The sequence below is a fragment of the Budorcas taxicolor genome, chromosome 2 (assembly GCF_023091745.1).
Source record: "Budorcas taxicolor isolate Tak-1 chromosome 2, Takin1.1, whole genome shotgun sequence".
NCBI lineage: Eukaryota > Metazoa > Chordata > Mammalia > Artiodactyla > Bovidae > Budorcas > Budorcas taxicolor.
In genome coordinates, this window is record NC_068911.1 from 115,979,401 (window position 1) to 116,003,584 (window position 24,184).

General features: G+C 36.4%; 1 protein-coding gene across 2 annotated transcripts in view; it reads left to right on the plus strand.

Moving 5' to 3' along the window:
- Positions 1-24,184, plus strand: part of PTPN4 (protein tyrosine phosphatase non-receptor type 4) — a 162,147-nt gene that overhangs the window by 54,028 nt on the left and 83,935 nt on the right. For both annotated transcript variants that reach the window (XM_052658675.1, XM_052658683.1), the window contains exons 3-9: positions 5,971-6,013; positions 6,112-6,190; positions 10,251-10,295; positions 10,566-10,618; positions 10,976-11,096; positions 13,932-14,019; positions 22,723-22,811. In XM_052658675.1, coding sequence (XP_052514635.1) covers positions 5,971-6,013; positions 6,112-6,190; positions 10,251-10,295; positions 10,566-10,618; positions 10,976-11,096; positions 13,932-14,019; positions 22,723-22,811 — 518 coding nt within the window. The remainder of the gene's footprint in view (positions 1-5,970; positions 6,014-6,111; positions 6,191-10,250; positions 10,296-10,565; positions 10,619-10,975; positions 11,097-13,931; positions 14,020-22,722; positions 22,812-24,184) is intronic.

Consider the following 24,184-nt stretch of genomic DNA (forward strand, 5'->3'; position numbering starts at 1 on the left):
GAACCAGGAAGAAATAGAAAATCTTAACAGACCCATCACAAGCACGGAAATTGAAACTGTAATCAGAAATCTTCCAGGAAACAAAAGCCCAGGTCCAGACGGCTTCACAGCTGAATTCTACCAAAAATTTCGAGAAGAGCTAACACCTATCCTACTCAAACTCTTCCAGAAAATTGCAGAGGAAGGTAAACTTCCAAACTCATTCTATGAGGCCACCATCACCCTAATACCAAAACCTGACAAAGATGTCACAAAAAAAGAAAACTACAGGCCAATATCACTGATGAACATAGATGCAAAAATCCTCAACAAAATTCTAGCAATCAGAATCCAACAACACATTAAAAAGATCATACACCATGACCAAGTGGGCTTTATCCCAGGGATGCAAGGATTCTTCAGTATCCGCAAATCAGTCAATGTAATTCACCACATTAACAAATTGAAAAATAAAAACCATATGATTATCTCAATAGATGCAGAGAAGGCCTTTGACAAAATTCAACATCTATTTATGATAAAAACTCTCCAGAAAGCAGGAATAGAAGGAACATACCTCAACATAATAAAAGCTATATATGACAAATCCACAGCAAACATTATCCTCAATGGTGAAAAATTGAAAGCATTTCCCCTAAAGTCAGGAACAAGACAAGGGTGTCCACTTTCACCGCTACTATTCAACATAGTTCTGGAAGTTTTGGCCACAGCAATCAGAGCAGAAAGAGAAATAAAAGGAATCCAAATTGTAAAAGAAGAAGTAAAACTCTCACTGTTTGCAGATGACATGATCCTCTACATGGACAACCCTAAAGACTCCACCAGAAAATTACTAGAGCTCATCAATGAACATAGTAAAGTTGCAGGATATAAAATCAACACACAGAAATCCCTTGCATTCCTATGCACCAATAATGAGAAAGTAGAAAAAGAAATTAAGGAAACAATTCCATTCACCATTGCAACGAAAAGAATAAAATACTTAGGAATATATCTACCCAAAGAAACTAAAGACCTATATATAGAAAACTATAAAACACTGATGAAAGAAATCAAAGAGGACACTAATAGATGGAGAAATATACCATGTTCATGGATCGGAAGAATCAATATAGTGAGAATGAGTATACTACCCAAAGCAATTTACAAATTCAATGCAATCCCTATCAAGCTACCAGCCATATTTTTCACAGAACTAGAACAAATAATTTCAAGATTTGTATGGAAATACAAAAAACCTCGAATTGCCAAAGCAATCTTGAGAAAGAAGAATGGAACTGGAGGAATCAACTTGCCTGACTTCAGGCTCTACTACAAAGCCACAGTCATCAAAACAGTATGGTACTGGCACAAAGACAGACATATAGATCAATGGAACAAAATAGAAAGCCCAGAGATAAATCCACACACATATGGACACCTTATCTTTGACAAAGGAGGCAAGAATATACAATGGAGTAAAGACAATCTCTTTAACAAGTGGTGCTGGGAAAACTGGTCAACCACTTGTAAAAGAATGAAACTAGATCACTTTCTAACACCGCACACAAAAATAAACTCAAAATGGATTAAAGATCTAAATGTAAGACCAGAAACTATAAAACTCCTAGAGGAGAACATAGGCAAAACACTCTGAGACGTAAATCACAGCAGGATCCTCTATGATCCACCTCCCAGAATTCTGGAAATAAAAGCAAAAATAAACAAATGGGATCTAATTAAAATTAAAAGCTTCTGCACAACAAAGGAAAATACCAGCAAGGTGAAAAGACAGCCTTCTGAATGGGAGAAAATAATAGCAAATGAAGCAACTGACAAACAACTAATCTCAAAAATATACAAGCAACTTATGCAGCTCAATTCCAGAAAAATAAACGACCCAATCAAAAAATGGGCCAAAGAACTAAATAGACATTTCTCCAAAGAAGACATACGGATGGCTAACAAACACATGAAAAGATGCTCAACATCACTCATTATCAGAGAAATGCAAATCAAAACCACAATGAGGTACCACTTCACACCAGTCAGAATGGCTGCGATCCAAAAATCTGCAAGCAATAAATGCTGGAGAGGGTGTGGAGAAAAGGGAACCCTGCTACACTGTTGGTGGGAATGCAAACTAGTACAGCCACTATGGAGAACAGTGTGGAGATTCCTTAAAAAATTGCAAATAGAACTCCCTTATGACCCAGCAATCCCACTGCTGGGCATACACACCGAGGAAACCAGAACTGAAAGAGACACATGTACCCCAGTGTTCATCGCAGCACTGTTTATAATAGCCAGGACATGGAAACAACCTAGATGTCCATCAGCAGATGAATGGATAAGAAAGCTGTGGTACATATACACAATGGAGTATTACTCAGCCGTTAAAAAGAATTCATTTGAATCAGTTCTGATGAGATGGATGAAACTGGAGCCGATTATACAGAGTGAAGTAAGCCAGAAAGAAAAACACCAATACAGTATACTAACACATATATATGGAATTTAGAAAGATGGCAATGACGACCCTGTATGCAAGACAGCAAAAAAGACGCAGCTGTGTATAACGGACTTTTGGACTCAGAGGGAGAGGGAGAGGGTGGGATGATATGGGAGAATGGCATTCTATCATGTATACTATCATGTAAGAATTGAATCGCTAGTCTATGTCTGACGCAGGATACAGCATGCTTGGGGCTGGTGCATGGGGATGACCCACAGAGATGTTATGGGGAGGGAGGTGGGAGGGGGGTTCATGTTTGGGAACACATGTAAGAATTAAAGATTTTAAAATTAAAAAAGAATCAAATGGAATCAAAAAGAGAATGTAGAAGAGAAATATGGTGGAGGTGGGAGAGTTTTCAGGGTGATACAGTACAGTTTGTCAAACAGTTCACTGAGAAACTGTTTGAAACATCTAGGCTCTTAACCCCTCAGGCAGCGTGTACTGTTCTTTGTAGAATAAATATATTTGTATGTTTGGCATGAAGGTGCAGAGAACTCATATCTTCTTAGCGATATAATTAATCTGCCTTGAGAGTCCAAATGAATCATTTGGAAAACTTTTTACAACTAGTAGGACTTAAAACTGAACAAAAAAAGTGTCAATCACTTTCTATGAACTGATTAGGGAACATAATCCAACAAAATAGCAAATTAAATAGATTTTCTTTTGAAAACCCAAATCCATTAAATATCTATGAATAAACTTTTGATATTAGAGGTATCAAAACTTATAGGAAGAAAACCATAAAACTTAACAGGAAGAGATAATAGACGACATGAGTAAATGAGGAAATAGCATGTTCAGGATGAGGAAGGTTGAATGTTTTGAAGATTTCACTAACAATTGCTAGTTAGAATCTGAACTGAATTTTTGGGGTGGAGGGAGTGAAGTTGACCCCATCACCCTCAAGTTCATCTTGCTCCATCTTCATGGTTTAAGTCAAGAGTATACTACCTCCTATCTAATTGCCATCACTGAGGAAATCTGTGACAGTTCCCAGTGCAAGCTGTGCCAGCCTCACAGATCTTATATATTTAAATGTGCGGATCTATGATATCAGAATGTTTTGAAGGGGAACTGAGTGAGGAAGGCAGGCTATGGGGAATTAAATGGTCCCAAATTTTGATTTTAGACAGTAAAATAAATATAATTTATGCTTTTTTTCTAGAAAATATGCAGGAAAAAAATCACTAGATTAATAAATACATGAGTGAGACTGTGGATAAATGGGTGGATGCCTAGGGGGAACAGATATGTTAAGTAGTGGTAAAACCATCTGATTATTGGCACAGAAATAGAAACTGCTGACTCATTCAACAGGGTTAGTTAGCCCTTCACCAGATCATTTTAGTAGATGTTATATGCTATATTTTGTGCTGGGTACTGACCCTTCAGCTTTGAATAAATCAGGTATTATTCCTTATCTTAAGGAGTTCATAATCTACAAAAGAATATAGACAACAAAAAGTAAAACAAACACATTGCATTTAAAATGTTACAAAGGAATTTAATGTTCCTTACCAGAGGAAAATAACTAAGTAGATAGGAGCTTTGTGACATACTTTTGATAGGGTGGTCAATGAAGGCCTTTCTAATGATGTGAAATTTAAGTTGAGACAGATAACGAAAGCCGTCAACCATGGTAAAAGCAGGGAAAGGACATTCTTTGCATCAGGATGCTTGGAATTAAGGCATCTTGGAGAAACAGAAAGGAGGCCATTATGACCGAAGCTCGGAAAACTGTGGTGGAAGAAGTTAAGGAGACAAATATATCACTTAAATATGAAATCTAAAAAAAGGATACAAAGGAACTTATCTACAAAACAGAAATATAGTCACAGATGTAGAAAACAAACTTAAGAGTTACAGGGCAGGGAGGGAAGGGGGATAAATTGGGAGATTGGGACTGACATATACACACTACAGTATATAAAATAATTAACCAGTAAGGACCTCCTGTATGGCAGGGGAATTATACTCAATACTCTGTATTGGCTTATTTGGGAAAATAATCTAAAAGAGAGTAGATATGTGGATATGTAAAAAAAAATTTGACAGCCGCAGATCTGGAATTGGCAAATCTGAACTGGACACCTATTTTGATTGGTATTGTAAGGCTTCTAAAACTTATCAGGAGTCTAGAATTGCCTCTTTGAAATATACATTTTAAAAATTAACTGAGGCAAATAAAACATTGAAGAAACAAAAAAAGAAGAGGTAAGGAGAGACCATGTAAGCCATAGTAAGGCCTTTGGATCTTAAATTAAATGATCAAGAGATGCCAAGCAAAGGAGTGACACTTTTTAAAGACTACTCTAGGGACTTCTTTGGTGATCTAATGGCTAAGCTCCCAAAGCAGGAGGCCTGGGTTCAGTCCTTGGTAAATTAGATCCCACGTGCCACAACTAAGAGTTTGCATGCCACATGAAGGTCAAAGATCCCAGGGGCCACAACTAAGACCCAAAAAGAAAAAAAAAAATAGGACTAGCTTCTGGAGGATGAAGGATGAGAGGAAGAGAAAAGACAGACTACAATTATTAAGAGGCTAAAGGATGGTAGCAGAGTAGGTGGAGAAGAATTGTTAAATTCTAGGGATGATTTGGAGGTAGAATTAGTTGGATTTGATATGTTGGATGTTATGGACAGTGGAAAGAAGACTCATGGATTACTTTCAGCCTCTTGTTTCTAAAATCTATTTGTGTGCACTTTATTGGATCTACTGTGGGTGGTAGTAGGATAGTTTATAAGTAACGACATATAAGCTTATATTTTTCAGTGCTTTAAAAATACTGCCATATCTATGACCTCGTTTTGGGTTGTTTAATTTTTTTAACTGAAATATTGGCTGCTGAAATGTTTTCTGAATTTATAGTTTTCCTGAAATAGAGCTTAAGTGGCATTCAGAAGTGTTTAGACTACTTGAAATTTTCATATACAAAAAAGCAATCTTTCCCTAAACATTGTCTCTTAAAAAAATTAGTGTGGGATGTTTTTGGGGGGGAGTATTTTATTTTCTTTTTTGAGGAATAGAGAAGGAGTTAAATTTTTTTCATAATAGTAGATTTTCATGATGTGTAAATTTTGCCTGAATGAGAGCATAAAGCCAAGTGTATTTTTATGAGAGATAAAGAGAATTTTTAAAAATTGATAGGCTGTTAATACTTAAGAGAACCACTTCATATTGTAGTGATGAAGCATTTTTACTTTTGGAATAGAGTTTATTATATACTGTATAACTTAATGAGAAATTAAAATCAAAATCTTAAATCACAAATATATTCAGTACTTTCTTGTAGAATTTTGTTACATTTGATATGAGTTTGTAATTTAGTGATTTTTTTCCCCCTCACCTAGTAGGCCTTTTCAAAAAATGCAATTTTTAGCATTAATCTTCAAATGGAATAGATTTGCAAGAATTGATGTATTAGTTCATCAAGGAAAAAACAAATCAGTCTTATTTATTTATTTTTCAGAGGTGGCTGGATCCAAACAAACCAATAAGGAAGCAGCTAAAGAGTGAGCAAACATATTTACTTGATGTTATACAAATATACTTTATAAATATAAAGGATTAATATAATCTGATTAATTAGAACTGCTTTTATTAATTCTAGGAGGATCTCCTTACAGTTTGAACTTTAGAGTCAAATTTTTTGTAAGTGACCCCAACAAGTTACAAGAAGAATATACAAGGTGGGTTTATGGAGCATATTTTTACTTGAAAGTATTGTCAAAACTCTTACGAAATTTTGAAATTCGGCAAAAATAGATGACCATGACATAGTTCTGAGCTTCCCTGCCAGCACACATAATAGGTTGTGGATGTTTTAAGATAAATTTCTTCCTCCTCTTTTGGATGGCTGGGAGAGATTTAGGAGGTTGTAACCCTAGGGCTAGCTCATCCAGCTGTAAGCAGTTTCCTGAGCCATAGAGATACTAACTTTATGAAAAAAGGTTCAGAAGCACTGCTGTCACTAATTGTAGTAATTAGATGATGCTACAGTTGTATTCCAGGTATTCTGCATAGTGACAGTTACCTAGTTTTTTTTTTTCCCCCTTGTGAAAGCATATTCTGTATTTTACTTCTATTGAAGAGAGCATAGAATTTATTAAATGTATAACCACTGTGTGTAGAAGTGATGGTCAGCAGGTATCTTTGTAGAGCATGCTGGCAGAGAGTGCACTAGCACATTCAGGCTGAAAATCCCCACATCACTGGCCATTTTAAGTTTGATCTTCATTTACAGTTAATCCTGTTGTCCCTTCTACTTGACATAATGTACACAAGAATGACCCAGATGAGCATTTTGATATCACATAAATGTTAGGTGAACTGTTTAAGGTAGAAACCATGGGGAATAATTGCAGTGTGGTAACTGTCATTATTAAAATAACTTGAATGATAACCTTACATATTGCTTGAAAGACAGAATTAGTGGTTTTTGTTTCTAAAGACAGAATGAAAAATTAGTATATTATACCTTCCACACAATATAAGAATATAGGTCATTGGCTGTATTCAGAATTACTCTAAAAGATAAGTGACAAATTAAATATCTGAATACCATGGACAGAGGAGTCTGCTGGGCTACAGTCCCTGATGCTGCAATTAGTCTGAAAACACTGAAACGATTTAGCACGCGCGCACACACCTAAAGCTATCTGTAGGTAGGCTGTTAGATGCTAACGTCTTCATTATCCTTTAGAATACTTCAGTAAAGTGGAGAAGCAAAGTACTGTTGAGAGTCCTTTGCTATGTGTTTGTTGTGGGGCAGGGTGTTACCATTTTTGTAACAACTCAGGAATATAGATCCAGGATTAGGTAGTCCTAACTTTTGACACTAATAATGTCCAATATAATTTATCTTGAAAGGCAAAGTTGTGTCATATGAAAACCTTAGTTTAATATTGTAACTCTTAATCAGTCAGATTTTGTTGTTGTTAAATAATTAAAGTAATAGAATCTTTTGTCTTAATAAATAGTTCTCAGTATAATAAAACTTTCCCCAATTTTGGATGAACTGCAAGGAAACTGCTCTGAATTACTGAAAATTGGGAATTATAAAGCATTTTAAAATGCACTTTTTACTGGTACATGTAACTTGAAATCAAGTAACCAAGTATTCCATAATACATATTTATGTAATTAGTTTTTAAATGTATATGAAAAATAAAAGACCAGTAATTTTTTATTGGATTTATAATGTGTTTAATGTTTATGAAAACTTTGTTAGCATAGCAATTTAAATGTTGTCAATTGTAGCTATAGTCATAATTTACTCCATTCAAAACACTGTCTTTAAATTTCTTAATAAGCTTGATGTGTTGGTTCTTTTATAGCCTGTGTTGAAAACATAACCAGGGAATAAATGTTTCATTGATAATTAAAGTCAAACTATCTTCATGAAGTAGAATAAAGTAAAATCACATTTGGTAGTAGTAGTGGAATTGTGTTAAAGTCTTATCAGTCTAAAATATGTTTTCCCTAGAAATAATGCATTATTTGAGAAATCCTTTATAGTGTAATGTCCTGGAATCTTGTAACTGGTGCTTTTTGGTAAAATGAGTAAATGGCAAATTTTAATTTTATTACCATTTATACATCAAGGATTTTCTACCCTAATTACAAGTTAGAATCACCATAAGGGAGCTTTAAAACATACGGATAGCATGGCCAAGACCCCTAGATATTTTGATTTAATAGGTATCAGATGAGACCTGGCTTCCAGGTGATTCTATTAATAATATGCAGCCAGGGTTTAAAAAAAAGACTCCTTTAAAACTTTAGTGCTTGGGTAGCCTTCTTGTTATGGTCATGAGTAGGGGTAGGACACCTTTAGACACAGTTGCTCAGTTTTAAGGACCGGTTTAAGCCCCACAAAAAGGAAGTCTACCTCTGTACCTCCTTGCCTTGAGATTCTTTTTTGGATTAGTGGTTAAAAAAAGAAAAAAAAAAGGAGTTACAGACCTTTCATCAGGTTAAATGTCATTTGTATTAACAGGTGCTGGCATAACTAGAGTTGGCATTTTCTTAGGGGTCATTACAATATACTGGAGAAGGCAATGGCAACCCACTCCAGTACTCTTGCCTGGAGAATCCCAGGGACGGCGGAGCCTGCTGGGCTGCCGTCTATGGGGTCGCAGAGTCAGACTGGACTGAAGCGACTTTGCAGCAGCAGCAGCATTACAACACAAATGACATTTCTTTCGTACCTTTTTAGCGTTCAGTATGTTCAGTACATAGTAGGTGTTCAGTGCATGATCTGTTACTGTATTATTTTTACAACTTGAACAGATCATCTCTACGTTTAGCTCAGTCATTATTAATCTATCTTAAAGGTCTTTAATTGTCTTTAAAAATTGGACTTTTATCACCATATTTAGGGCCCCTGGGATACATATACTAGGCAAGTGATATTACTTCCTTTTTACAAATAGAGAAACTAAGGCTCCACCAAATTTTAAGTAATTTGCCAAAGATCATAAGCTGGTTTAGCTTAGGACTTTAATTCTGGTTTTTATTCTATCAGTTCTTACTGCTCAGTGTGAAAATCAAATTCAGGAAGCATAGATGTTATTTGTATAGGATTTACAGTATTATATCAAGGATATACACATTTCAATCTTAACTATAAGACTGTTTCCCACTAGAAATTTTTAACTTTTAATTATGAAATCAAGTAAACCAGATAGAAATATGTTGTCTTGGGTTGAGTACATGGGTAATATTGTAATAGTATGTATTAAGCCTCACAAGGCGTTTATGTACTTCACTAATATATGAAGCCAGAATATTTGTATCAGCTGTTTTATATCTGATTCTCTGAAAATCTTAATTACATTCTTTGGTAATTTGATTGTCATGGAACTCTTTAATAACTGTAATAGCCAAACAACTAAAATTGTAAATAATTTTGACTCTTGTGTACTCTTTTTAGGGGGTGAAATGAAAGCCTTAATTCTCTGTTTAAACATTAAAAATCACACAATTTTATCTTCTGCCAACATGATACAGCACCAGTGCCTTTACCTAGGCACCGATAAACCCAATCAGGGGATGACTGTACCCACCAGCAGGGACAGAAGGGCAAGGCCATCTTGTGAGCAACTTTGGTATTCTTAGTATAGGATACTTAAATTTTTGTTGGTTTTAAAGGAAATTGGCTACTTGGCAATATTAATAGTAGAGCAACAGTAGGGAAGGGAACTTTCCCCACCCTGATCAAAGAGAGCTTTCTTAACTCAAATGAAGATGGAAAAGTGCTTTTTTACAGTTAGCAGCTTCTTGTTGCCTGATGCTGTAGTGAGCAGCATAGGCTCACCATGTTGAGCTGGCCTCCTGGCTCAGCAGAAAGAGTGACTTTCTGCAGTTGATCGCTAGTGTGTTGCTACTGTCAGTTCTGTCTGTCTCTGACTTACGTTTCCTGTGCTTCCCATTTCTACTTTTGGCAAACACCAATCTTCAGAATATTTCTCCCTCATCTTTAGTCATGTAATTTTTAAAATCATGAAAGTTTTATAATAGAAGCTAGGGAAACAAAATGTTTGGAGTATAAAATTTCATTTATCAAAGAAATCTAAATATTTGGATTGATGAATTTATGAAAGTTTATTTTAAAATATCTTTACATGTGCTAATATGTTCATTATAAAAGCAAATATTTCAGTTTTATTTGTTAATGTAAATATACAGTTTTTAAAACTCTAAATTTTGTAATTCCAATAAATACTAATTTTCTTTTTTTTTCCCAAGGTACCAGTATTTTTTGCAAATCAAACAAGACATTCTTACTGGAAGGTGGGCTATTTTAAATTTTTAGTAACGGGCTTTAAAAATACTTTAAATTCTGCATTTAGTAGTTTGTGATCATTGCAAACAGATCTACTGAAAGATGATCTACTGAAAGATGGCTCTATGTAGCATGAATTCCTTTCATCAGATAAGTTCATTACTTAATAAACATGTAAATCACCTGGAAACTTCAAGTGTGAATAATATAGTTTAAATTATAATGGTTTTAAAATTATTGTGTTTAACCTTGGGTTATTTTCTGTTTTATTTTATTAGATTGCCCTGTCCTTATAATACTGCTGCTCTTCTGGCTTCATTTGCTGTTCAGTGTAAGTATCAGCCCAGTTTTGGGCCAAATAGCATATGATTGCATGGTTTCTGTTGATAGAGCATTACCTTTAATGTATGAGTTATTCAGACATATGTTACCATATAGAAAAAAGTGACTGCACAGAAAACATAATAAAACATCCAATTAGCAATTACTTTGGTTCCTGGAAAGACTTTTTCTGAAGTTGTTTAAGACCTAGAAAAATGTTAAATGCATCATTATAACTTGCTTAAATGGTAACAGTAGAAACAGGTATTTTACTTCTAGAAATACAATGGAATTCATGACATTGTTGATTTGGCTATGAAACTTGAATATTTGTTTATAAAGTGTTAATATTTTTTCCATTTATTAGCTGAACTTGGAGACTACAATCAATCAGAAAACTTGTCAGGCTACCTCTCAGATTATTCTTTCATTCCTAATCAACCTCAAGATTTTGAAAAAGAAATTGCAAAATTACATCAGCAACATATGTAAGAATTTATTTACTTTTCTGCTTACTTAGTAAACTTCTTGATGGTATCTCTTCTAGAGAAATGTTTTAAATTATTTCTAATGTGGTGGTTTTATTTACTTTATATAGAACAGTTGCTATTATATAAAATAGTGATTACTATAAAGAAATGTAGGTAATTTATACTAAAAAATATCACTTATTTCATAGAATGCATGCATGCTCAGTCATGTCTGACTTTTTGCAACCCTGTAGACTATAGCCTGCCAGGCTGCTCTGTCTGTGGGATTATTCCAGCAGGAATACTAGGGTAGGTTGCCATTTCCTTCTCCAGGGGAATCTTCCTGACCCAGGGATTGAACCTACCAGTCCTGTGTCTTCTGCATTGCAGGCAGATTCTTTACCTGCTGAGACATCAGTGAAGCCTATTTCATAGAACATATGAGGCTTATTTTCATGTCTGTTAAGAAACATAAAGCTGTATGTTAATAGACATAGCATTTGCTATTCTACAAAGTTGCCAGTTCTTTAGAAAGGAATTTTAGAATATTAATAATGTACTCATAATATACAGATCAGTCTACTTAGCATTCTTTTCTAGTTTTTAGCTGTGTGAAAGGAATCCATTCTGTTTGGTAATGACTCTGTATGTGTTAGTCAGTCGTGTCCAGCTTTTGCGACCCCATGGACTGTAGCCCACCAGGCTCCTCTGTCCATGGAATTTTAAATGAATAAAAAATATTCTTTTGAAATAGTAACTTTTTTCATTCATAACAATATTCAACATTGATATTTTGTGAGTCTGATTTTCTATGACATGAGTTTTCAAGAAGAGATTTATTGCTTTGAATAGAAAGTTGTATTATTTATTGGTTTAGAGTTCAGTTTTGCTTTACCACACTTTTCAAAATACTCCTGGAGTATTTTGCAGTGTTACATATTGATTGAAAGACTAGATTCTAAGAGTCTGAATCAGACTCATTCAGTCTGGTTTGAAATTCTAATGAGGCAGCCTACTATCTTAAAACCTTGGCCCAATCACTCTATTTCTCTGTTTCCTTATATGTAAATTGGGGATGATAAAGCAATCTACCTCTGGTGTTATTTTAAGGATCAAATGAGTTTATATATACAAAATACTCAGAATAGTGCTTGGGACATAGTAAGCACTGAAGAAATATTAGCTCTTAGTAATAAACTTAATTTCATTGAGTAATGGCCCATGTGTCCAAAACAGGTTAGCAAACTATGACCCCCTGTCGCCTTTTGTATGGCCTACAGGTTAATAAAAATGGTTTGTACATTTGAAATGGTTGAAGAAAATCAAAAGAAGAATAACATTTCATGGCACATGAACGCTTGAGAAATTTCACTTTCCGTGTCCATAAATGAACATTGGAACACAGATTCCCTCATTGTTCCACATTGTAACAGCAAAGCTGAGTTGTTGCAACAGAGACCTCTATGGCCTGAAAGCCTGAAGTGTTAGCTATCTACCTCTTTCCAGCAACGGTTTGCTGACCCCAATCTAAAATAAGACTAATGACTGAAAATTTTAATAGATTGGCTTCATGAGGTGTGGGGGCTGTTTTGTTCTAAAAGTAAATGCCATTTATTATAAAAGTTCTTCATATAGCATATCTGAACTAAGGGTTTGAAGATAAATCAAATTTTTAAAAAATTTACCAATAATGGAAAGCCTCTTCTGTCAGAAGAATGTTTGTACATTTTACAAAGTGTTGGTTATATATTTCTATTTGCCTGTAAGAAATGATTCTGCAAATTTTTAAAGAAAAAAAAAATAGAATCAACCAGTGTAACTGTGGGGCTTGGGGGAAAAGTAGAGTATTTATTTAACTTAATTGAATTTTATAGAAAACTGAAGTATACTGCTTTTTTTTTTTTTGAGGAATCCTATTTTTATGTTCATACATTGGCAAGCTGCTTACTCCCTTTTCTGGTGTCATTAGTGAATGGTTATCTTTGCATTTTTAATTTGCTGCTTTTACTCTGCTAGAGCCTGATATCAGATAACCAAGATTGTTAGAACTATGTATAATAGAACCTTTTTAAAGGCTTTGCATTTACAGTAGTAGTTCTCACACTTGTGTTCATAAGAATCACTGGAATATGTCTTAAAATATAAACGACTTGAACCCCTTTTATTCTAATACTGGGTTGTATAGAACAGTACTTCTGAAACTATCTGTGATGAAAGACCAGTTTTTCCCCCAGTCTCTCATGGAACAATACTTCTGAAAAATATAATAAAAATGAATTACTCAAAAAACAAAATGGAGAAATAAACAAAGGCTTTAAAGATTACAGTTACTTTTTGTTGTCGTTAGATGCAACAGATGTAAAATAACTCTGCCAAAGTGGTACAAAAGGCTGTGACCCTCTTAATTTCTGTCCTTGTTATGAGGCAACACCTGTCTGGGCACCACACCCTGAGAAACCCTGCTCTGGAGCTTGCCCCAAAGACTGCATGTCAGAAGTACCTTGTGTGATTAAAACGCACGTGTGGAGTGTAGACTAAATTTTGAAGAATACTTGTTTTTGTCTGAGAGTGACTTTGTAACATCCATGAGTATAGCTTGGAACTTTAAAAACTTGACCCATTCTTGTGTTTCTGGAAAATAAGAACATATTCTACAAAATAGTTAGCATTACTTAAAATGTACCCTCCAGAAAAGGTAGCTGTTACTGTATGTAACTAAGAGGAATACTCATACATTTTGTATCTTGTAAAAGATTTAATTAGAATGCTGAAAATTTTCTAGATAAATAACCTTTATGTAACTTGGTCATATTTGTGATTGTTACAGTTTTTAACCTAGTGATGTTTTTACAGAGGCTTATCTCCTGCAGAAGCAGAATTTAGTTACCTGAACACAGCACGTACCTTAGAACTCTATGGAGTTGAATTCCACTATGCAAGGGTAAGTGAAGAAAACATTCTGATGTTGTTGACTTAAAGCATAAATATTCAGTTAAAAAAAAACCAGTTTTTGATTCCCTGATAAGATTAGGCAACAAATGGAATAGTGAGTGCCACCAACATTGCATTGACAATTTCCTCTGAATATAAGTAATTTTACTAACCCAGTCACTCAAGATTCATTACCTGACAAGAAGAATCATGAATTTTACATATTATTTTTCTTCAAGGTAGTGTGTTACAAGGATAATTTTTGCTGACCATAAGAGACAGTGTCTTTAGAATTTTTATTTTGCAAAATAAATGTTACAAGAAAAGCAGTTATTTGTATTTTTGTTTTTATGAAAATCATTATTATAAAAGATGATTTCACCTCACCGATGCCTGTGTTACTACATTCTTTTCATCATCTAGTGATATCATTATAATTTTTTACTTATAAAGCACAAAATCAATTGTATTTGCATATTTTGGTTTTCCCCCTACACAGTGCCTTTGTTAACACAAAATTTTATAATTACTGGCTTTTCCTGTATAACACCCTAACTTCTTGTTCACTGTGTCAATTTGATGCTTCCAGAAGACTGTTCTCCTCCTACTAGAAGCATACATGTATGTGGCTGTCCTTTGTTTGTGTGCCTCTTCACCTCTGTTCCTTTTTATGATTTTTTTATCAAGAGGCTATATTCCTTTAGAAGTACCTGAGGTGCAGCTGTTCTCTATACCTGATGAAAAGTGGAATTATAGGTAATCATCAGTTGAATTGGTAATAGGCTTATGTTTTCTTGGGACAACTACTAGGCCTTACAAGGATACCAACCTGAAAGGGATTAAAGTTTTCCTTAGATAATTGTTCTGAGTTTATTTTTGTATACAGACATACACAGACCCACAGACAGATAGTTTGAGAACTCAGAGTCCTACTCCATGTAATGGTTTTATATAGGGCTTCTTTTGGCCATTTTCTTGCGGAGGAGGATTGATTAGTTCTTACTTTTTGCAAAGCTTGTATCAGTCATTCCTTTAAAAAAATCAAATGACTTGCTTTACTCACATGACTGTATTTGGTAATTCTGAGCATTTGTGACTTGAAAACCTGTCTGGTTCAATTTAAAGTGTTTTAAGTAAGTTCCTCTTGAACTTTTTATGTTCTTTAAAATGGGCCCTTCACCCTTCCTCTCTCTTTGTGGCTATTACTTTTGGACATGATTCTCCAAAGGTAACAAGTTGTCACTAGATTTTGTTTTTTTATTATAATACAGCTTAAAACAAATGGAATTGTAAATATGTATACTAGACTGTGGTTAACAGTAAAGAGACCACTAAAGTCAGTCATTTTAGTCCTGAACAGTTTTCTAAAGGTAGTTTAGACTGCTGTCTGCTGTCTTTGACTGTCAGTGAAGTACAAAGAATGTTTGTTGTTATTCTTCAGTCTCTAAGTCGTGTCTGACTCTGTGCTACCCCTGTGGACGGTAACCCACCAGGTTCCTCTGTCCATGGGATTTCCCAAGCAAGAATACTGGAGTGGGTTGCCAGTTTCTTCTCCAGGGGATCTTCCTGACCCAAGGATTGAACCTACATCTCCTGCATTGGCAGGCAGGTTCTTTACCGCTGATCCCACCAAAGACTGTTAGATACTCCTTTTTTAACTTAAGTGACATGGCTGGATCTCATACATAATTAACCGTTTTATTTTTTATTGATTTGCTTTTTTGTTGTTTAAATTATTACACTGTAAAACTCTTTCTCAGAAAACCATAAATGTGGAGTACCAAATTAAAGGAATTTAAATTTTAAGTATTTTGTACAGACTCCCAAAAAAAATGAGCTAGGAAAAGGTGTTTCTATTGTATATGGATATGGAGAACTTAAGAAAATGTGCAGATTTTAAGTGAACATGAAGGGAAATTTGCAGCATCAGAAACAAAAAGGGACAAAGGGAAGAGGGAAGAGGACACATAAAGAAAATACTTGTTTTAATTGAATATCACAGTATTTAATTGAAGATACAATAATACTTTATTTTGAAAAGCAAAGTAAGATCTTTTCTCTCTACCTGTAGACTGTAGGCTGAAGAAAGATCAGAGTGGAACCAAGTTACATATAGCAATCTGCAAGATACGAAACACCTTAGAACCTTCTTTGTGGTGCATCTGTCACACGCCTTATACACTGTAGGCACTGAGGATGACTTAGTGGACAAAACGTCAGTCATCCGTGTCCTTGTGAAGCACACAACACAGTGAGGGGAAAAGACTAGACCTGTACAAACGAACATTTGAGAACATGAAAGGGAAAGTACAGAATGCTGTGGGATCCTATGGCAGGAACTTCTAATCCAGCTTGGGAGCAGCGCATAGAGAAGGCTTCTTAGGAGTAATTTACTGAAGCCAGAAAAATGAGGAAGAATTAATTAGCTAAAATAGTAGTTCCCATCATAGAGCCATCAGAATGAAGGAAAACCTGAAATCAAGAGAGAACATGGTTTGGTTGAAAACATGAAGACATTTGGTATGCCTAGAGGATTATATGAATAAGAGAACTGTAGAAAAGTAAAGAGTGAATGACAACTTCATGATTAAAGGGAAGGAAAAAAGATTTGAGGGGAGGGAGCATGGGAATATTTGTTTCTTAAAGTAACACAGTAAATACATTTTTTCTTGGTGTTCAGTTTTGTGAATTATAACACATGTAGATTTGTGTAACCACTGCCACAAACAGAATACAGAAAAATTCTATCACCACCACCCCTGCCTTGCCCCTAAAAACCCGCAGTCCTGCTCCGCCTGTGTAGTCCAGCCTCATTCTTACCCGCAGTTTCTGGCCACAACTGGTCTATTCCCTGACTCCATAGTTTGTCTTTTCCAGAATGTCTTATAAATGGAATCATACTATAGTATGTAACCTTTTGATACTGGTTTCTTTTACTTAGGGACTTCCCTGATCGCTCAGTTGTTAAAGAATCCACCTGCAATGTGGGAGACTTGGGTTTGATCCCTGGGTTGGGAAGATCTCCTGAGAAGGGATAGGCTACCCACTCCAGTATTCTGGCCTGGAGAATTCCATGGACTATGTATGGTCCGTGGGGTTGCAGAGTCGGACACAACTAAGTGACTTACACTTCACTGCACTTCACTTATTTTAATTAGAGTAATGCATTTGGGATTGATCTGAGATACTGTGCTTCAATAGTTTATGCCTTTTATTGCTGAATTGTATTCTGTTGTATGGATGTACCATAGTTTGTTTCTCCATTCACCCATTGAAGGACATCCTGGGTTGCTTCCAGTAATTTTTCTTTCTTTTTTTTAAATAGGCCTACTGCAAAAATTGATTTCTAATTTCTATGTGGGTTTAAATTCTCATTTATATAGAATGCAAATCCTAGAAAGGTCTTTCTAGACCATGCAGTAAGTGTATATGTAGCTTTATATGAAATTACCAGATTGTTTTCTAGGTATCTGAGCCTCATTGCATCCCCACCAGCTTATTTACAAGTTCCAATAGTTTTACATCCTTTTTAGCATATGGTACTGCCCGTTTTGTTTTGTTACTTTTTAAGCTTTTCTGATAAGTGTGTTTTACCTCATCATGGTTTTACTTTGTATTTTCTTAATGACTAATGTTGACGGGCTTCCTGATAGTTCAGTTGGTAAAGAATCTGCCTGCAATGCAGGACACCCCGGTTCAATTCCTGGGTTGTGAAGGTCTGCTGGAGAAGAGATAGTCTACTCACTCCAGTATTCTTGGGCTTCCCTCGTGGTTCAGCTGCTAAAAATCTGCCTGCAATGTAGGAGAACTGACTCTATGCTTGTACATCACTAGATGGTCAGTACCAAAATCAGATTATTATATTCTTTGTAGCCAAAGATGGAGAAGCTCTATACAGTCAGCAAAAACAAGACCAGGAGCTGACTGTGGCTCAGATCATAAATTCTTTATTGCACATTTCAGACTTAAATTGAAGACAGTAGGGAAAACCACTAGACCATTTAGGTATGACCCACATCAAATACCTTACGATTGTACGGTGAAAGTGACAAACAGATTGAGGGGATTAGATCTGATGGACAGAGTGCCTGAAGAACTATGGATGGAGGTTCATGACATTGTACAGGAGGCAGTGATCAAGACCATCCCCAAGAAAAAGAAACGCAAAAAGGCCTAATGGTTGTCTGAGGAGGCCTTATAAATAGCTGAGGAAAGAAGAGAAGTGAAAGGCAAAGGAGAAAAGGAAAGATATGCCCATTTGAACGCAGAGTTCCAAAGAATAGCAAGGAGAGATAAGAAAGCCTTCCTCAGTGATCAATGCAAAGAAATAGAGGCAAACAATAGAATGGGAAAGATTAGAGATCTCCTCAAGAAAACTAGAGATACCAAGGAAACATTGCATGTGAAGATGGACACAATAAAGGACAGAAATGGTATGGACCTAACAGAAGCAGAAGATATTAAGAAGAGGTAGCAAGAATACACAGAAGAACTTTACAAAAAAGATCTTCACGATCCAGATAACCACTATGATGTGATCACTCACCTAGAGCCAGACATCCTGTAATGCAAAGTCAAGTGGGCCTAAGGAAGCATCACTATGAACAAAGCTAGTGGAGATGATGGAATTCCAGTTGACCTATCAGGTCAGTTCGGTTCAGTTGCTCTGTCGTGTCTGACTCTTTGTGACCCATGAACAGCAGAATGCCATGCCTCCCTGTCTTTCCAACTCCTGGAGTGTACTCAAACTCATGTCCATTGAGTTGATGATGCCATCCAACCCATCCCAACCTCTGTCATCCTCTTCTCCTGCCTTCAATCTTTGCCAGCATCAGGGTATTTTTAAATGAATCAGTTCTTTGCATCAGGTGGCTAAAGGATTGGAGTTTCAGCTTCAGCATCAATCCTTCCAATGAATATTCAGGATTGATTTCCTTTAGGATGGACTGATTGGATCTCTGTGCTGTCCAAGGGACTCTCAAGAGTCTTCTCCAACACTACAGTTCAAAAGCATCAGTTCTTCGGCACTCAGCTTTCTTTATAGTCCAACTCTCACATCCATACATGACTACTGGAAAAACCATAGCTTTGACTAGACGGACCTTTGTCTAGGTTGGTCTTAACTTTTTTTCCGAGGAACAAGCTTCTTTTAATTTTCATGGCTACAGTCACCATCTGCAGTGATTTTGGAGCCTAAGAATATAAAATCAGTCACTGTTTACACTCTATCCCTATTTATTTGCCATGAAGTGATGGGACTGGATGCCATGATCTTAGTTTTCTGAATGTTGAGCTTTAAGCCAACTTTATTGCTCTTCTCTCTCACTTTCATCTAGAGGCTCTTAGTTCTTCTTTGCTCTCTGTCAACAAGGGTGGTGTCATCTGCATATCTGAGGTTACTGATATTTCTCCTGGCAGACTTGATTCCAGCTTGTGCTTCTTCCAGCCCAGCATTTCTCTTGATGTACTCTGCATATAAGTTAAATAAGCAGAGTGACAACATACAGCCTTGACATATTCCCTTTCCTATTTGGAACCAGTCTGTTGTCCTATGTCCAATTCTAACTGTTGCTTCTTGATCTGCATACAGATTTCTCAGGAGGCAGGTCAGGTGGTCTGGTATTCTCATCTCTTGAAGAATTTTCCAAAGTTTGTTGTGATCCACACAGTAAAGGCTTTATTGTAGTCAATAAAGCAGAAATAGATGTTTTTCTGGAACTCTCTTGCTTTTTCAGTGATCCAGTAGATGTTGGCAATTTGATCTCTGGTTCCTCTGCGTTTTCTAAATCTAGCTTGAATATCACATACTGTTGATGCCTGGCTTGGAGAATTTTGAGCGTTAGTTTGCCTAGCGTGTGAGATGAGTGCAGTTGTACAATAGTTTGAGCATTCTTTGGCATTGCCTTTCTTTGGGATTGGAATGAAAACTGACCTTTTCCAGTCCTGTGGCCACTGCTGAGTTTTCCAAATTTGCTGGCATATTGAGTGCAGCACTTTCACAGCATCATCTTTTAGGATTTGAAATAGCTCAACTGGAATGCCATCACCTCCACTAGCTTTGTTTGTAGTGATGCTTCCTAAGGCCCGCTTGACTTCACATTCCAGGATGTCTGGCTCTAGGTGAGAGATCACACCATTGTGATCATCTGGGTCATGAAGATCTTTTTTGTGTAGTTCTGTATATTGTTGCCACCTCCTCTTAATATCTGTTTCTGTCAGGTCTCTACCATTTCTGTCCTTATTCTTGCCCATCTTTGCATGAAATGGTCCCTTGGTATGTCTAATTTTCTTGAAGAGATCTCTAATCTTTCCCATTCTATTGTTTTCATCTATTTCTTTGCATTTATCACTGAGGAAGGTTTTCTTATCTCTCCTTGTTCTTCTTTGGATCTCTGCATTCATATGGGCATATCTTTCCTTTTCTCCTTTGCTTTTCACTTCTTCTCTTTTCACAGCTATTTGTAAGGCCTCCTCAGACAGCCATTTTGCTTTTTTGTGTTTCTTTTTCTTGGGGATGGTTTTGATCCCTGTCTCCTTAAGTGTCATTAACCTCCGTCCATAGTTCCTCAGGTACTCTGTCTATGAGATCTAGTCCCTTAAATTTATTTTCACTTCTACTGTGTAATCATAAGTGAAAGTGAAGGTCAAGTTGCTCAGTTGTGTCCGACTCTTTGTGACCCCATGGACTGTAGCCCGCCAGACTCCTCAGTCCATGGAATTTTCCAGGCAAGAGTACTGGACTGAGTTGCCATTTCTCTATCCTGAGGATCATCCCAACCCAGGGATCAAACCGGGTCTCCTGCATTGCAGGCAGACGCTTTACTGTCTGAGCCACCAGGAAAGCAATGCAGGAGCTATAATCATAAGGGATTTGATTTAGGTTGTACCTCAGTGGTTTAGGGACTTCCCTGGTGGCTCAGACGGTAAAGCATCTGTCTACAATGTGGGAGACCCGGGTTCAATCCCTGGGTTGGGAAGATCTCCTGGAGAAGGAAATGGCAATCCACTCCAGGACTATTGCCTGGAAAATCCCATGGACAGAGGAGCCTGGTAGGCTACAGCCCATGGGGTTGCAAAGAATTGGACATGACTGAGCGACTTCACTTCACTTCACTTCAGTGGTTTAGTGGTTTTCCCTACTTTCTTCAATTTAAGTCTGAATTTGGCAATAAGGAGTTCATGATCTGAGCCACAATCAGCTCCTGGTCTTGTTTTTGCTGACTGTATAGAGCATCTCCATCTTTGGCTGCAAACAATATAATCAATCTGATTTCGTGACAATTTTGTAAATACTACCCAGGTCATCCTTAGACTTCTGCCAGCCATTCCAGAAACCTTCTTTACACCCTGTCCCAGCTCCTTCCTACCTTATGCATTTTTTTGTGGTTTTATCACCCAGTGTGCCTTTCTAGATACTATAATTTATTTTGCTTTATGTTTTTAACTGAATAACTTTAAATGTCTTTTAATGCCTTCTTCCTTTACTGTATAGAATTTTTTTGTTAACGAACTGGGCCATTTCACCTTTAGTTTCCCACAGTCTGGACTTTGCGGATCACATATTCATGGTATAATTCAGTACATTCTATAGGTCTAATGAAGTTTTCACAGAGAAGTTGGACTTGATGTAGACTTTGGTTAGGTTTGATATGATCCATCAGAGAAACATTAAAAAGAGATGAGAACAGTATTAATAGAACATATAATTAGGGATATACAAAACAGATGGAAGTGACCTGATGGGAAACAAGTTTTTACTGTAGTAATTAAAAATTATTGAAACTATGTTTTAGAGATTTTTTCCTAGGGAGACAGTTACAAACTCTTGGTTATATTTTCATCAGTCAGTTCTATCTTCTGATCACATGAATGCTAGGGATAAAAGCATTATTGCCATATTAGTTTGCCTATAGTATGTCTCAGATTAAGCACTCTTGCATGCGTGCTCAGTTGTGTGAATCTTTGTGACCCCAGAGACTATAGCCTGCCAGTTTCCTCTGTCCATGGAATTTCCCAGGCAAGAATACTAGAGTGGGTCTCAAGTTAAGCAAAACTATTTCAAGACTTTCTAGCAAGTGAGGAAACTTTTAATTCTACTTACTTTGTTAATAGTTGCAAGTCAGTTGTTCAAGTTGAAACAGCATGAAAACTCACTCATCAAAACACAATTCAAATTTTCTTCCACTCTCTCCAGCAGTGTTCCCCACTCTGTTTTTCTGTGATGTTTTTATTGTATTATGTTAGTTAAAGAATTTCTCCTAATATTGGAAATACTGTTTTATTATCAATTGCCTTTCTCCATGCTCTGAACTCCAGGTTTTATTCACTTTTGCAATCCTAACACCATATTTACACAGTGATTGGATTGTAATAGTTTTAGAAATGGAAAGATGGATATTAACTTAACGTTCTACGAGATGTAGTCTTGGATTTTCTATCCCAGAGAGTCAGTTCCAGTTATAAACTATGGAAAAGTTTATTTTTGCTTTATATTAATGAATTTTAATAATGCAACATTTAAATTTGATTTGAAGTATGTCTTATTTTTATGATGTAATAGTTACCATATGGGTTTATATATATTGTGCAGTTAACTGCTGCCTTTTATATAATGTCACATTATGTAAAAGAACTAATCATATTTAAAAATTTTATCTATCAGTTAAAACTCATTATCTTAGATTTCCCATTTTTTTTTGTTTGTTTTTTGAAGGATCAAAGTAACAATGAAATTATGATTGGAGTGATGTCAGGAGGAATTCTGATTTATAAGAACAGAGTACGAATGAATACCTTTCCATGGTAAGAACTTCTGTCAGTACTTTTCACTTTTACTATTGTATTACCAAATGTAGTTCATATTTTTGTTGAACTATTTAATGTTATCATACAACTTTATCCCACTTATTTGGAATCTACTACAAAAATAGTTGAATTATTTTTTTCAAAAATTTCTTAGCTTAAAGAAAATACTACTTTGCAAGTTTTTCCTCTTCAGTTCGGTTCAGTTCAGTCGCTCAGTCATGTCCGACTCTTCGCGACCTCATGAATCACAGCACGCCAGGCCTCCCTGTCCATCACCAGCTCCCGGAGTTCACTCAGACTCACGTCCATCGAGTCCATGATGCCATCCAGCCATCTCATCCTCTGTCGACCCCTTCTCCTCCTGCCCCCAGTCCCTCCCAGCATCAGAGGCTTTTCCAATGAGTCAGCTCTTCTCATGAGGTGGCCAAAGTACTGGAGCTTCAGCTTTAGCATCATTCCTTCCAAAGAAATCCCAGGGCTGATCTCCTTCAGAATGGACTGGTTGGATCTCCCTGCAGTCCAAGGGACTCTCAAGAGTCTTCTCCAACACCACAGTTCAAAAGCATCAATTCTTCGGCGCTCAGCTTTCTTCACAGTCCAACTCTCACATCCACACATGACCACAGGAAAAACCATAGCCTTGACTAGACGGACCTTAGTCGGCAAAGTAACGTCTCTGCTTTTGAATATGCCCTCTAGGTTGGTCATAACTTTTCTTCCAAGGAGTAAGCGTCTTTTAATTTCATGGCTGCAGTCACCATCTGCAGTGATTTTGGAGCCCCCCAAAATAAAGTCTGACACTGTTTCCACTGTTTCCTCATCTATTTCCCATGAAGTGATGGGACCGGATGCCATGATCTTCGTTTTCTGAATGTTGAGCTTTAAGCCAACTTTTTCACTCTCCTCTTTCACTTTCTGCCATAAGGGTGGTGTCATCTGCATATCTGAGGTTATTGAGACAATCTCTAAATTTGTACTGTAGTATAATAGCTAATATCATCATGTATACTCTGTTTCTTGCACCTTGCCAGTTGCTTTGGATACAGTTGTTGTTATTTAGTTGCTAAGTCGTGTCTGACTCTTTGTGATCCCATGAACTGCATCCTGCTAGGCTTCCCTGTCTTTCACTATCTCCCCCAGTTTGCTCAAACTCATGTCCATTGAGTTGGTGATGCTGTCCAACCATCTCATCCTCTGCCACCCCCTTCTCCTTTTGCCTTCAGTCTTTTGCAGCGTCAGGGTCTTTTCCAGTGAGTTGGCTCTTCACATCAGGTGGCCAAAGTATTGGAGCATTGTACAAAGTATTGAATACAGTACCTCATTTAAATGAATTTGATGGGTGCTAGTTTATTAGTTGGAACACTGGCATG